The sequence below is a fragment of the Achroia grisella genome, unplaced genomic scaffold (assembly GCF_030625045.1).
Source record: "Achroia grisella isolate CSIRO2021 unplaced genomic scaffold, CSIRO_AGI_Agris_v1 utg642, whole genome shotgun sequence".
In the NCBI taxonomy this organism is placed as follows: Eukaryota; Metazoa; Arthropoda; class Insecta; order Lepidoptera; family Pyralidae; genus Achroia; species Achroia grisella.
In genome coordinates, this window is record NW_026712979.1 from 4,766,436 (window position 1) to 4,782,351 (window position 15,916).

Consider the following 15,916-nt stretch of genomic DNA (forward strand, 5'->3'; position numbering starts at 1 on the left):
GATAACTCAACAAAGTACCAGTAAGATTTGGATAAAATTTACACAAACGCCACAAGATAAACAGATTCACTTTAAAAATTATTCCCTGGTATCCTTTAAATTTAACTGCCATACAGGATTGCAGTTAACAAAGCAAGGTGCTGCCAGTAGAAAGAAGTGACTTTACATAACCTGATTACAAGTTTATTTGTTCATGCAGCCGCATAATAAAAGCTATAGTTCTATAACACTAATACTAACATAAGATATACCTCTGCTACATTCCATATTATATTTAATCAGTTGTTATATGGCGGATATTAACGGTCCAACGACTTTTGTGAATATGAATGAATCAGTCACAATGTGTGCACGCGAGTTGTGTAATTGAACATAAACTTTGAGTTAATAGAGTGCGATAATGTATAGGATATTCAAATGAGACTGAGTATTATAACATAGGTTATATTGGTTCATGAAATAAGATAGAAAATTAATCGCAACAATATTACTATAACATCAAATCAGATTTTACACTTTACAATAAATATAAAAAAACGTTGATGAGAATATTCATTAACATATTACACGGACACTTTGGTAAATGAGTTGACAATATTCTAAACTAGGTACTCGCCCCGGCTCCGTGGGTGTACTTAAGAAGAAAATAGTCCCATATCTTTTCTTCACATGGATTATTTTAGGCCAAAAGTCTATAGATTGATTTTTTTGCATCTTTTCTATGTTCTCTAACATGCAGACAAAACCCAACTTTCCCACCACACTTGTGAATATCTCATAAGAAATATCTGAAGTCTCCTGTTTTAAAGTGTATTGGTGTGTTTTCGTAAATATTTATACTTCTAGGTCGTGTTTGCTAGTGGCTGAAGAAGAAAGCATCACAGCAAATTTGAGGTATTTCACTGACTCCTAACCTTGCACGCTTGCACCTAATTTGTACTTTCTCTATCTCCAAACATAACGGCAAGAATTAGCGTTGAATTGTAAAAAATGAAATAAGTATCCATAATAAACTCAGCATTAATATAGCTGAGTGAAAAGTCAATGTCCGCTCTACTGACCTAAAGTATGTGTAACCATGACAAATCGATGTTTGTATTTTATTCATTTTAACTGCAGTCGATGACCTGACTTCAGCAAACACTTTCAGCGCTAGATTTAACGGATGCTTACGCTCAGTGAAGTTTAAGATAAACTAATTAAAGTAGAATAAGAAAGTACCGAATAAAATTATAATAGTTTGAATTAGCAACCGGGATTACGAATTGAGTAGTTGCAGCGCAAATGCTTTTAGCATCGTAAATCTTGCATCACTTCGTATTTGCATAGATAATATAATATGCATTAGGGTCTTCAAAATGTTTAATGAAAAAAACATGAAAAATTTTAAACAATAGATATTTGTCTGATCCTCACATAAAGTTATAAAAGACATTGATTCGTATATTTCTATAGAGAAAGATAGTTTAATTATATATTTATTAATAATTGGATCTGTATTTAAAATTAGATATTTTACAGTCTAATAAGGTACAAAGCGGTCTTACCGCTCAAGCAATCTCTTGGATTAACTTTGAATCTTACTTCGGGAAGTAAATTCTCTGGAAACAAACTTATATTAGCCGAATTTTCATAAAATTTGTTCCCAAGGATAATAATCGTAATACATATGGGGGACATAAAATTATATATAAATGCATAAACTGGAACGTCGAAAGAAAAACAGAGATGTGTGCGAGAAACACACGTGCAAAACAAAAAAAAAAAGAGTAGAGCGAGTAGAACTCTTGAATATAGAGTAAAATATGAAAAGAAATATAAACTTCTATCTCATATACATACCGCCACTATCCTGTCACCAGGCTGTATCCTGCCATCACTTAGTGCTGGTTCCCGCACTAGCGCGCGCACGTAATGCCCCAGCGCGCTATGATCTTCCTTCCGTAACGTGAATCCAAGCGAGCCGTTCACTTTTGTCATGACTATGTCAAATTCCTGCAATTAAATATTATTATATTAGCTTCTGTGAAGATCCATTGCCATACCAAGTTCCAAATAAATGAATATTTGCTGTAACTTTTAGGTGTAATATTTTTAGCGCATTTTTATTTCTTACTTACCACAGATCCGTCATTCTGAGGAGCGTAAACAAAAATATAATCAATCAGCAGTAATTATTCGTAAGTACATTGTAATATTGATACACGTCACTTTATGAAGTAGTTATAATATGTATAAGCATATTACATGTTATACTCAAACTTAACAATTTTTATAGAACAAACAAAGGATTTTAATTGTTTGGTACATTTGTATTTGTACGGATAATTAACAGATCTTAGAAATGATAGAGAATGTATGGTGGTTATCCATGAGAATAATAGTGTATTTGGGATATCTTTGGCGCCGTCCATGTTCATTGCCAATTGTTGAGTCATTTCCACCTAGTAAGTCGTCAACATTCTAGTTGTATTAAAAAATTCATCACTGTATTACTGTTTGTAGTTCTTATTAGGTCAATTTAGAAATTTGAAAATGTTTTGTTTTCGACGATATCCACATTTGCGTTCCAAGTTACTCCATTAACATCAATTATGAACATTTGTCGAAAACAAACAAGCTGTTTGGAGCTCTGATTAAGACATCCATTATTACGCATTCGGACTTATCCAGTTAATGTGTTTGTTGACATACGATATATTCAATTACAAATGTTATTTTCTAAGCGTGTTTACAAGACACTATTTTTTACAACTTTTTTTGGTGGGCCGTTATATTGGATGCATAATTAATAGGCACGAGAGTAGGCAATATAAGTTAGTATCTAATAGCAACTATAATATAGAGATGGGCTCATTAGTATAGCCACACCTGAACTGAAGTTTGATGGGCAGTTCGATGTTTTGTTTGTGGGAAAACAATACTGTTCGACTGATCGGGTCATTATGTTAATCATATATAATGTAATACTGCGCAATTAGACATAAGTAACGTAAAGCGAATTGTATTCATAATAATTGTTTTAAACATTAACATCTCGGCCTATATTTATGCACTGTTTGATATATGTTTTTCCAACTGCCTTTCATTGTGTGCAGGAATAGCTGCCAGATTTACATATATCATTTTGGGTGCTTTTCATTGGGAAGTTTCTGATCATAAATCACCATGCTTGGAAAGCGAGTTGGTGTTTGTAAAGTTTATCGGAAGTAATATAATATAAGACGGATTTAAAATGTTTTCATATAGGTTTGCGGTGAATGGAGTAGATGCCATGATAATATGTTTGGACGACTACGGCTGTGTTGTGCTTGATTTGTTACACGGATGTAAATAGTACGTCAATACTAATTCTTTTCTTTTCTGTTATTGATTTGATACATATTCTATTCTGGATATACTAATTTACTCACCCCATATTGCACGTCGTATACAGGAAGAGGTCTACCTAGATCCGGTAGTCGAAGGTCGCGCCGTTCTGCCTCCGGGCTCGCTTCTCTTCTCCCTCTACCTTCCGATGAGGAGGTTGTCGCGCTGCTGGTAGTTTGAGATAATCTATGGAAACAGTATATAATTAATAATTATATATATACAATTACACCATCCCTAGTTATTCAAAATATAATAAGATACTGACTATAGATGGATTATCCATAAAAAAATTAAATTTTAAATGCCAGTGTCTTTTTTTGTATGTCTGCTTGTTAATTTTGTCGATTAAACTTATTAATGGATATTAATGAAATTTGACACGAGAATAAATTGTAACCCGAGAACAGAGAGAGAGTACCTTTAGTCTAAAAAAGTAGACGAAATCGAGAGAAATTACTAATCTGAAATAAAGCCTTGTAAACTCATCAAAAATCAAACCAATCATAACCTTATTGCGTATATACAAAACTCTCCTCATATACGAGTAGTATCATTTTCGTCAATTATTTCTGATACCTTTTTGATTTCAGTTGAAAAGGGTAAAGCTTTTAATAAATGAAAGGTGCATGGTATGAACGAATGTTGGAATTTTGATACGGATTATTATATTGATAAAAATTTATATACCCAGCAAAGTGGAATATGTATGAATGAATCAGCGATTTTTCGCCATACTGCAGTTTTCTATTGAATGAAAAGTTTTTCAATAAATAATAGGAACAGTATCTTTTGATATCTTAAACCCTGAGAATTTCTGGAGACATTTACATGAGTATTTCTACAGTAGAGAGGATTATTTATTATTCTTGTACTATTTAAGTTACTTTATATACATAATTATCAATAAACTGCCATTATAATACTCTCTGCTAGTGAGATGCCCAGCGAAAATGTGTAACAAAAATTACGTTCGTTATCTATAAAAATAAATAAAGTTTTAGTGTCTGTTTTTAATTGCAAATTAACAGTTTTTCACTATATGCAAATGCGAGCATGTACTGCACTTATATAAAAAAATAATTCAATTTTTGTCTGTCGTTCGCAAGTCTCTGAAATAGTTGAATCTGATTTTGACGGGATATTCATTTGCAGTTAGCTAAAGTTATATGGTTTGACTTACAGTACATTTATTTTACTAATTTTAATTATTTAAAAAAAAATAGTATTCCAATTCAATATGTTAATAAAAAAAAGAACAGATCGTTACAGCTAGTTTTTAAATAAAAAAGTATTACTTTGGGTTAGATTTAAAGATCTCATAGACGTTACAGAATATGTAATTATCTAGCAAGGGTGGTAATTTTTTGCTATTTGGTTAACAAGCTTATTTAGTTTATAGTTTATTTATATATTAGTGTATGTATGTAAAGTACATGCATTCATGTTTCATGAATATTCTTTTCCATGGAGGGTGCGATTAGTTACACGGTCTCCTATTAACTGTTTCTGTATATGCGCTGAACTTGAATTTCTTGAAGTCTGTGTTGTCACGGATATAACATGATAGCGTGATGACCGTGGTGCTCTTCATGTATATAATGCAAAGGCCGTCAGTTTCGTCACCATTCAATTGAATAAAAAAACAACGAATATTTTCATGAAGGTTTGTTTACTTACCTGGCATGCATTGGATGGCAGTTGAGGGGGTCTAGCGGCGGCAAATTAGGGGGGTGCGGGGTGCGGGTGGGCGGTGTCGGTGGGTCGGGCGGTGTGACACTCTCTAATGTGTCCGGCGGTGGCCGGCATACCCGGAGTTCCACCCTCGCTGACGCTGTCCGCAGTACCTCTAGAGCTTCCTGTTGGTGCGTAAACCACTATTAAACTCTAAGGTCGGCCCATTAAAAGAACCATTTTAAGGAGCTTTATCGTTCTTCATTTGATTTCGTTTTGTATAAAATCTTAGAACATTTTTAAAATAAAAGAACTAAAACTCAAAGGCTTATAGGTTTGTGTCTAATTTGAACCTTTTTTTATAAGGGAAATGTTAATAACAAAACCGCCTGCCTTTATGAGAGAGTGCGGACGGATACTGTGGGACTTTTACGACCTAAAACACCTCGGTGTTCCTACACACCGCGATTAATACGCCGGACGTACGGGAGCGCTAGTATTCGTCCGCACATCTAATTTGAACCTAAAGGAAGAAGGGGATTGTTAGAAATATGTGTAATCCCATTGCTAGCAAAGTAGCATATCAGATTGACTTCCACGCGATTCCTCTGGAAACCTTTGTGGTAAATTGTTATTTGCCAAGATGGGCTAACTGACACTACCGTCCACTTTGTGCCTCGCCAGTGTAAACCATTAGCGTAGGCGGGTACATCGCGCATTCCATAATCATCCATAAAAATACCCAGATACTCCTGAGTAAAATCCGTCAACCATTTCAATCCAATCGAATTACATGCACTACTATTTAAACGATATCAAGACTGAATCAATCGATTACGACTGCGTTTAGTTCATTTAAATATGACACAATATGGAAATAATATTGCACAAGTGCAATTGCAAGCAATTCAATGTCATTTAATCGGAATTAGTTGCAAGTGGTAGAATATGGTAACTATCACTTATAGATATGAAGTATAGCTCTACACTTCATACATTTTATACTTCATATGATATACTTGAGGATGAAGATGTTTTGCCTCCGTATTCAATAATGTAGCAATTGGATCATACAGTTTGTACCATTGCCTACAATAATATAGATATACACACTGTAATCTTCCGTTGTGGTTTTGTCTCACCACTAGCATATAATATTAGCGCAGACGTGAGTACCATTCCATCACAAAAAAAAATATATGACATAGTTATTTGAATAACAGCTAAAACGCCAGCGTATTTCACGTTAGGTTTTAAATCGTTTTATGAATTTGCGATACTATGTATAACAAAAGAAAATTCATTAATTATAATGTGAATGAGGTCAGCGTTTCACAAAAGGGTATTTGTTGTGTCGCGGCGTACATCAGCTCGAATCAGTTTGAAACAGCGCACACCCCGCGGCGCCGTCGGACGGCAAAGAGAACATTATAAGGGGAAATAACTGAATTTCCGAAACGAAATTGAGTTAATGGCCCATTTATTTATTATAAATATTGAATCCCCGGACCGTTGGAAAGTGTTGTGTTGATAACATTATATAATTGATATTGCTGTGATTTATACCGGTCGCGTTGCAGTTTTATTGAGTTATTGTCTATACGGTAATTAACGACCTCGGTGGTCTAGCGGTTCAACACACCGGCTCACTACTGATATTCGCGGGTTCGATCCCCGCATAATATAGACATATATTCGTCAGTATATCTGTTTGCGTCTGAGAATTTCCTATGTACACAACAAAAAAATATATGCATTGTAACTTCAGTAGCCAAGCTTAGTATGGGACTAGTCAGCGCTAACGGATTTATAATGTATGCGACAGTGCAGTTTGGTCGCCGAATTGTATAAAGCTCGGATATAGCTTGAAAGCCTAGTGTTAACTCTAGGCTTCTAAGTTATATTTTATTCAATACCTGATGATGCGTTCAGGGGCGAAACATGCGTCGCAATATGGGTGTAGACTCAATAACGGTCGGAATTTGATCACCAATAAAGAAGGTCGTAACGCTTCCAGTAGCGGAGGTCAGGTTTACGCACATAGTATTTGTTGTCTCACACATGGTAATGGTAGCAGAATTAAACAGAATAATATAAATCTATTAAGCAATAAAACATATAATTTAATAAAATATTGGATTACTATTATTATTTACGCATTTCATTTCGAATTTTGAAAAATCTAACCAATATTATTATTATAATAAAAATAAAAGCGAAATATTGGTATGCTTTCTTATAATTTCAATCTATACTAAAATATAAAGAAAGTAAAAAAAGAGAATTGAAGAAGAGAACGCGCTAATCACATAAACTACCTTTTTGAATTGAATTATTTTAGTGATTAGTGATACTTGGGGTGTCCCAAGTATCGTAGAAGGCTATACATATAACACCATGGTACGTACTACATACTGCATACCAACTGGAAAGGAGTAATGTCAGTAAGATATTAGGCCTTCATTTAGTGTTTCAGATTGAGAACGATATACTTAGACTTTTAATTGTAGCCAATCGACGTGGACGAAGTTACAGACATAATGAAGCTAGATAAAAAATGGAGTCCTTGTTCTATTACATTATCATAATTCACTCTGTGTTAATTTATAGATATTTTTACTACGGTAAGATTAATGTTAATTATATAAAATTTACATCAAGCAAATTAGAAGACAAATTATGAATTAATTCTTTTATATTTCTATAATAACTTTTGCTTAATTATTAATATTGTTTTGTTTAATTCTAAATTTATTTTATCTTTATAGTATATACAAAATGAAGTCAATTCCGCTATCTGTTTACTTAGATCTTATAAATTACTAAGATTTTAATACAGTTTTATGCATGTACACCCGTGCGAAGTCGGGGCGGCTAATTAATAATATACGAAATAATATTTCCAAATTATTAAATACTGCTATAATTATTGCTCCTGCAATATCATCCAAGTAAAAGAGTGACTTAAATACTATCGGCAACAACAAGGTAAAAATTTATTAGACAAGTATTTAGACAAACTTTAAATCAATGTCTTCTTTATGCAAATATGACATATTAAAGTCTTATCAAGACTAATGGCGGTAAGCAATATAAAAAGTACGTGATAACGTACCCTGAGAGAATGCAAATTATCCCATGGCCTCTGCAAAAATGTTCATATCACATTGTTTTAGAAGGCGAAGTAATCTCATACAGCGCTTCCTATTAGTTTTATAAATTAGAATTACACTAAAATGATATTTTGTGACTTCAAAGTATAGAACTTTGTTCCTTGTTAACAACTTTATATTCAAATTAGTTTATACGCGTCCTTGCGTCCGCATGACTGGAGAAAATTGACGGTAGAAATTTGCAAAATATTAAACTTAATTGAATTTATAAAAATCAAATGATATATACAGTTGTCGTTTAATGACATATCTCTATTAACTAATGGTAATGGTAACTTTGGATACAAACAGAAAGCTATTGATCAGCAGCTGTGATAAAAAAGAGAAGTATAGTGTTTACCCAACTAATATTAAGACTCGCAATATTCCTTGATTACGAGAAGCATATAAACCTTAGTGATCAATAAAAGACTATTGTTATTTATGGCCGTACCTATAGTGGTAACGATGTACATCAATAATACGTCTATGGTTTAAACATATAACCGTTTGGCCCCACAATGTACAGTTTATTACATTTCGACCCGACCCTGACGCGTGCAATGTTGATGTTTTCATAAAATTTTTACGTTTATAACCTAGTCCCGGACCGTGGAAAGTGCTATGACAACAAACGGCATTTTTAACATGACTTAATGTTTATTTTCGTTAGTCACGACACGCTGTTTCACGATAAACTTGTAAAAGGTTGCGAGTTATAAAAGGGCGGGTGGGCTCGGAACTTCTTTCCCCAATTAAGAGGAAAGTCTATGTCTCTATAATGTGTAAGTATATATTACAACATCTAAATAAATAAAAATCAATTGCCGAAAGTATCTAAAGAAGCCACTTCAAGTACTATTTGTGATTTTTTTTCTGTTTTGTTTTTAATTGTCTCCATAAGGTAGTACATACACATTCTATTAAACGTTTAAACAAATATTCAGAACAGTGAAGAATTTGGTTTAAAATCCTATATAATGATGTTATCATCTATGCTTTTTTATAAGAAGTAATATACTATAAAATTTAATTAAAATATATATTAACACTGTTCTGTGTCTTGTCTTTAAGAATGGGAAATTTAAAAATTTCTTTTAAGTATTTAATCCATAATAGGGTTTTCTCATAGTAGGGATTGTTTTACATGTAGATCGATAAATCATTTATTTGCACTTTCACATATATAACAAAATAATACATGTAATAATAACCAATAAATATTATAGTATAACAAAATAATAACAAAGAAAAATCAAGTGAACGCCACAGTGTTAGTATCAGATAACACACAACGATTGTACGTTACTGGTTCTGTGTGCGGCAGTAGTGCAAATAGGCCATAGCTCAGTGAAGTTTTGTCCAAGAAATAAACACTGATTTTCAGCTATAGTCTGGAGTAAGTACGAGGTGCGCATTAGGTATAATCAAATTGATAACTTAATAATAGTTATGGTAACAAGGTTATCATATGTTTTGGTTTCTAAACCCACTCACGTAAGTACTAAGTCCAGCTAGAGGCACTCCATTAGCTGACAGGAGTAGATCCCTCGGTGCGAGGCGTCCCGTTCTCCACGCTGGTTGCGGTGGGTACAGTCTTCGTATCTTCACCAGGCCTCCGCCCCCGCACACTGACATACCCAAACCTCGTCCATCCTTCTCCACCACCACGGTAAATGTATTCTCTGCGGAATAAATGTAATTCATCATCATATAAGATTATCTTATTTTAAGAGCGAAAGGTAAATATATATATTGCTATATTTCACGTTTTAGAGGTAAAATGTATAATAATATTAGACAACTATTTTACTAAATTCATTAGTAATTAGACTAACGCCTCTTTAGTCTCTAGGTCATATTTTGGTTTTGTAAGTCATGGCTAAAATAATATAGATATAACTTTTACACCAGAATTACAATCTATTCAGAGAAACAGTCCTCTCCGGACTGTTAATAACAGGGAAACCATCGTAGCTAATTTCTGGTGAATTCGCCACTATGGGTTAACTGACCTAATTGCATCATTATTCAATGCACTAGAGCAGTGTACTGCCGGCATATACAATTAGAGCAGGCAAAGGCACCACATTCATCAATTAAAAAAAAACAAATTTACAATTCTGCTCGCCAAACGCTGCATTCAGTTTATGTTCGTCAAATAACAGAATATAAATAAATTATGAATGCATTTGCCATATTTCTTTCGTTGCTCTGAATGAAAAATCTCTTAATCCAAGTTACCTTTGTGTAGATGCCATTGTGACAAATAAGGAAAGCGAGAATCCTATCATGGCGATAAAACACAATGTAGCATTGCGACTATTTGAAAGCCAGTTTCATGCCAATTCTCCTTTGTTGTTCTTATTGCCAATAAATGCATAAAAGGAACGTGATGAGATTTACATATGGATATGTCTCTAGAGCGTAAACATAGAGCAAATAGCAGCTGTTACTTTTGTAAATGTTTTTATTCGATGGTTATAGTTAGAAAATTGTTCTATGTTCATCATAAATAAGATAATATCCATTTTGTGAATATGAAGGAATGACGTCAAAGATCTCAGTGGAATTGAAATTTAATACCTACACGCTCAATATAAACATTGGTATTTATGAGTAACTAAGTGTGCTTGTATTGGTTTATATAGGAATTTTCCTGTGTATTGACAAAAAAAATATATCCATTAGTTGTCTATTAATATATATATATATATATATAATGTATTTCATATTTATTAAAAAATATCGTATGCGATACAAAGACTGATGCGATTAGATCCAGACGCATTTATTGAGACTGTCCTACAACATTATTAGTAAATTCGAATCTAGTTGTACTGTTAAATTATAAAATTAAAAAGAATAAATTAATCTTCAATAAAATAAAATATATAACGAATTATAGCTAAGAACTATCTTGATCACGTCAGCTTTGAAATAAAAATAAAACGTATCAAAAGGGGCACATACATTTACAAACCACAAAAAGATACAGTCATACATATACACAGACAATTCGAATAAACAGTGACGGAATAGCCGAAACAATTTTGAAATGAATACACGCTATAAATGATCATCCTATAGTTTAATAGTATTATTAGCTTCTTCTGATAGAACATGGCAATCCCAGTGTCGCAGATTACAATATAACATATATAAGAATAACCCTAAACAATTTACACAACGTCGCCATATAGTGCCAAGCCAATTTAAGAGCTAATCTTGTGTTATCGGTACAAGACAACTGATATAAGTATATACTTTTTTGTAAATACTTAAACAACCAATGCAATCACAATTATGAATATAAATCTTTCTAAGAATCGAACCATCCAACTAACCGTAGGAAGAAAAGCGCTTTTTAAACCGCTAGACGAGGCCATCTATATTGTTTTTGAATTTATTTTTGAGTTATTGACAATATTTATTGGAGATCTTGCTAACATTACCGAAAAAAAAATTTATAAAAATTTATATAATTACAAGTTTAAATAAATAACAAGTTACATTTTACGTTACATTGTACGGAATCATACCCTGGAGTCCTATTTCTATTCGCACTTGACCTTTTTATAAGGAATTCACGTAACAGTACTTCAAAAGGATGGAAGAGATAATATAAACAGCTACAAACAACGGTCCCTCACTGAGGACACTAGTGTTACCGAAGATTCAGTTTAAGTACGGAAGCTTAAAAGGTTGTAACGTTAGCAATAAACTTGAGAAACGAATTTCGTGACAGCCGTAACGCTGTAACTGTTTTACAGCTTATTTACCGAGGGATGAGACAGCGGCCGAGAGAAACCATGCTGACCTATTTTAAATCCCCTTTTAGGTTAGAGGAGTGACGTGGTGTTCCATTTTGTTGAGGTTCTCTAAAATGTTTGTTAACTAATGGCGAATAGCTTCATACTGCATTAAACAGGTGCGATTTCTGGGGAAGTACACAACTACTTGTGAATAAATAAAGACGACGCTTTTAGGAATAGATGCAATACATTAGTGTCGTCAATCTTTGGTCAAAAAAAGAAAATATATTCAAAAAATTTCATGCCTTAGTATTTTAGCCTGCGCGTTGATAGTTCACTGTGAGTCCGAACCAGCATAGAGAGGATATTAGTATATTAATATTACATGAATACAGATTTACAGAAGATAATAAAATGAGCCCCAATTACTGTAGCCATTAATAAAAGAGGCATAAGATTACTCGCTACTGTTCTGTGCTCGCCAAATTAGCTGTGGCGAGTGTGTATCTAAAGGCTGAAAGGTTTTATGTAATTTTATTAGTCAGAACCTACCACAGATACACGAATAATTTCGTTAAGAAAAGGAAAACTATGATATTGAAGAAACGGTATATTTTTTCAGAAAAATCATAAATAAAAAAAATATTAATGCACCTTTTATATAGTAGTATTTAGGAATGTCACAGAAATTGTGTACTAATTTTAATATATTCTAACTCGGATTAACGGAACCAACTTTCCATGTCTTTAAATTGGTAACTGGATTTGTAGTTATGCAGTTTTTCAGAGTTATAGCAGTACATTATTCAGTTCATTATTAAAAAAAAATGTGGGTACAATATTTACAAATATGATATAAAGATATACGTAAAAATATATGTAGTTTAAGCCTATATTAATGTAGAACATTTTATTTCTGTGTCTTAAAACAAAGATAGAAGACAATCATAGAGATTTCCTGTTAAGTAATTGAATGTTATCTTCTTTTTGTGAATTTGCAGCACATTATTCGCATTGTTTGTCACAATTTTCTTTTTTTGGAATTTAATGAAATTATACGGAAAATTTGACAAAGAGCAGCAAATATGCGCGTTTGAGTTTAGATTGTTAAACAAATTAGAAAAAGTCAAACATGACGCTACTTGGTATGCTTACATATTATATTACAAGTAGATGTTACTATTACTTAAATACTACTGGATAAAAACTTAGTTAAGTCTATTTTGTAACAGTTTTCTTTGCAGAATAAACTTATTATTATAGTTTACCATTTTTGAGTTTTTGTCTAAACCTTCCGCCAATAATAATTTTCTTTTTATGTTAATTTCTTATAAATCAATGTTTTATAAAATTATATGTTCTATAAAAGCCCTATTTTATGCCAATGCCTATTTAACATGATATTTATCTTTGTCATCGTTATCTATAGCAATTTTTTTAGTTCTCTACATTTAAGAACTCACGTATAAGCTATCAGTCTTTGCGTTGTTGTTTTATAGAATAGGTAAAGTAACAATGAAATCCCTGGCCTTAGTTACTAAGGGATGAATTATTTTAAGGGTATCTATAGAGTATAAAGAGGGGTCGAAATATCATTTATAATTAATATTCTGTTTCAATATTGCAAATGGAAGGTAGACAAGTGTCGATTCACGGTCAATTTAGTCGTTTTAGTCCAGTAACGGACCTCGGTGGGTGTCTGAACATGAATTATACATTAAGGGGGTCTATAGCAGTCATTTCGCCTCTGAATTACCTATCATTTGATTCCATTTGGTATTTCCGAATCTTGTGTATATTCTGCTTTGTAGATTTGTTTAGTCAAAGATTATTTTAATATTGATACTTAAAGTACTTTGTAACCTTTGTAGTTGAATGTATATTGTTCGTTGTGGCTCGTTGTATCTCTAAATAAGTCTGATTGCTTCAAAAGGATTGTAAGGATTACGAACTTTTGATTGATTCAGGAGTTAGAAATTATTTTGTACATAATTAATTGAAATTACGGCTGACAGAATAAATCCTATCTACATATATAATATATGATAATATTTTCAAATGTCTTAAGTATTATTAAGAAACGAGTTGGTATACTTTAAACGAAGAAAATCGTAGTTAATATACAACGTTTATTTTTATATAAACGTACAGTCACTGTATCACAACGGATACAACTACAATATTACACAATCAACACTAATCTGGTTCACGAATTTCTCCGATATTGTGTTTTAACACTGTCTACACACTATGACCGCTAACCGTTGAATGTAGAATTGTAGTACAGAATGACTATTGCCTAAGAATGACGATAGATGGCGTGCTAAAGTAACGCCATTTTTCCAATCCAATTTTTCATTGAAGACATCTGATCTACAATAGAACAATACCAGATTGCCTTAAAAATGAAAAATGATTGAAATATGACTTGAAGGCTAGAGCCTTAACGCGGATTTTCCATTGTTCATTATTTGTTCGGTTAATATAGTACTGTACTAGATGTGCAATATTAAAAAATTAAAAACAAAATAATTATTTCCATTATTAAAGACTATTAAATCTACCCGCATAATAAGAGATCTAATATATGCAAGTACGATTAAAACTTTACCATAATAGCATTGGTAATAAACCGCTTGAGAGAACAATAGCACTAGCTGACCACTATTGAAGAACTTTGCGGGCGTCATCAGTTGAATACTCTAGTTCATAGTTTATATGTTGTCTAACGTAACAACATCCCGGTTGTGCAGTAGAATGTTATATACATAGTTCTCGTACATACATACATTTCTGTTCAAAAGTTAAGACTAGAGAGAGCGAATGTTCATAATTATTCATAGTATTGTATGTAATATATACAAAAAATTCTTTTATCTTAAGTACCAACTACTAGACAGACGGCAACATTAAGTTTTATATTGTGTAGTTGAAAGTCAATATCTAAACTCTAAAGTTATTCATGGGTACAAGTTCTGAACATTTCTCTACCAATTACGTGTCAATAACAGTATATATATATATATATATATATATATATATATATATATATATATATATATATATATATTAAATCTTGTATTAACATATAGTTATGTATATGTTTATCATCCTTTATCTATACACAATTGAATAGTTCATTCTGTGCTTGGTCTAATTTCCGGTTTGATTTGGCTTAGACTGGATGTCGCGTATTAAATACGATGTTAAGACAAAATTCCCGTTTCACTCTTTTGTGAGTAAATGGTCGAAAGTCTTTAACATATGTTATATAAAATATATAGCTGTCCAGCCATTAGATATCTGCTTGAAAATACCTCTATTAATCCTAAGAATTAATCGACGACATTAATGACTTCAATAAATTACAATTTCACAAATGGCCGTTCGTCACCGGTTTCATCGCTTTTCTAGATTACATGTCGCTTAATACCAGCAAAACAGTTTATTAACACCATAATACTCGGTCTAATGTATTTCTATTCAGCCGAAAGCAACTCAATGTCAATACATTTAGAGGCGTTTTCCCAATATCGCTGCTAAATACTCAAATTGCGTTCGTAAGTCTTGGAAATTCTAAGCGATTCGCTTAATTACTTATAGCTTTAGTGCATTTGAATAATTACTTTAGAGCATTTGATCTCAGTAATATAGCTATTGAATTTAGCGGTCTAAGTTTATATCGGAATGTTGGCATTCTTGTTCAACTTGGCTTTCAACGCATAGTGTATATAGAGTTTGAGGTATTCAATATTCTAACGGGTAACCATTTTTAAAGGCTGGTGGTTTGATGAAGACGATATTTCTATCATGTGCGAACACAAGTGGGAAATCTACTCATCTAATTCTACCGTTAATATCTTGCATGGCACTCTGGGATTCCGATTTGAATGTTGAGATATGGTAGTGAAATCATAGCGTTTGGAGGTATGACACCTTCGTCCTTAGTAATGGCAATGGCGACAA

The 15,916-nt window shown here is 32.6% G+C and overlaps 1 protein-coding gene across 1 annotated transcript in view; it reads right to left on the reverse strand.

The window, feature by feature from the left end:
• The window catches only part of LOC131849485 (uncharacterized), an 85,768-nt gene that overhangs the window by 8,701 nt on the left and 61,151 nt on the right, over positions 1-15,916 (reverse strand). The window contains exons 4-8 of the mRNA XM_059199565.1: positions 9,693-9,880; positions 5,050-5,228; positions 3,414-3,555; positions 2,121-2,135; positions 1,843-1,995 (exon numbers count right to left, since the gene is read on the reverse strand). Of these exons, the coding sequence (XP_059055548.1) occupies positions 1,843-1,995; positions 2,121-2,135; positions 3,414-3,555; positions 5,050-5,228; positions 9,693-9,880 (677 nt within the window). The remainder of the gene's footprint in view (positions 1-1,842; positions 1,996-2,120; positions 2,136-3,413; positions 3,556-5,049; positions 5,229-9,692; positions 9,881-15,916) is intronic.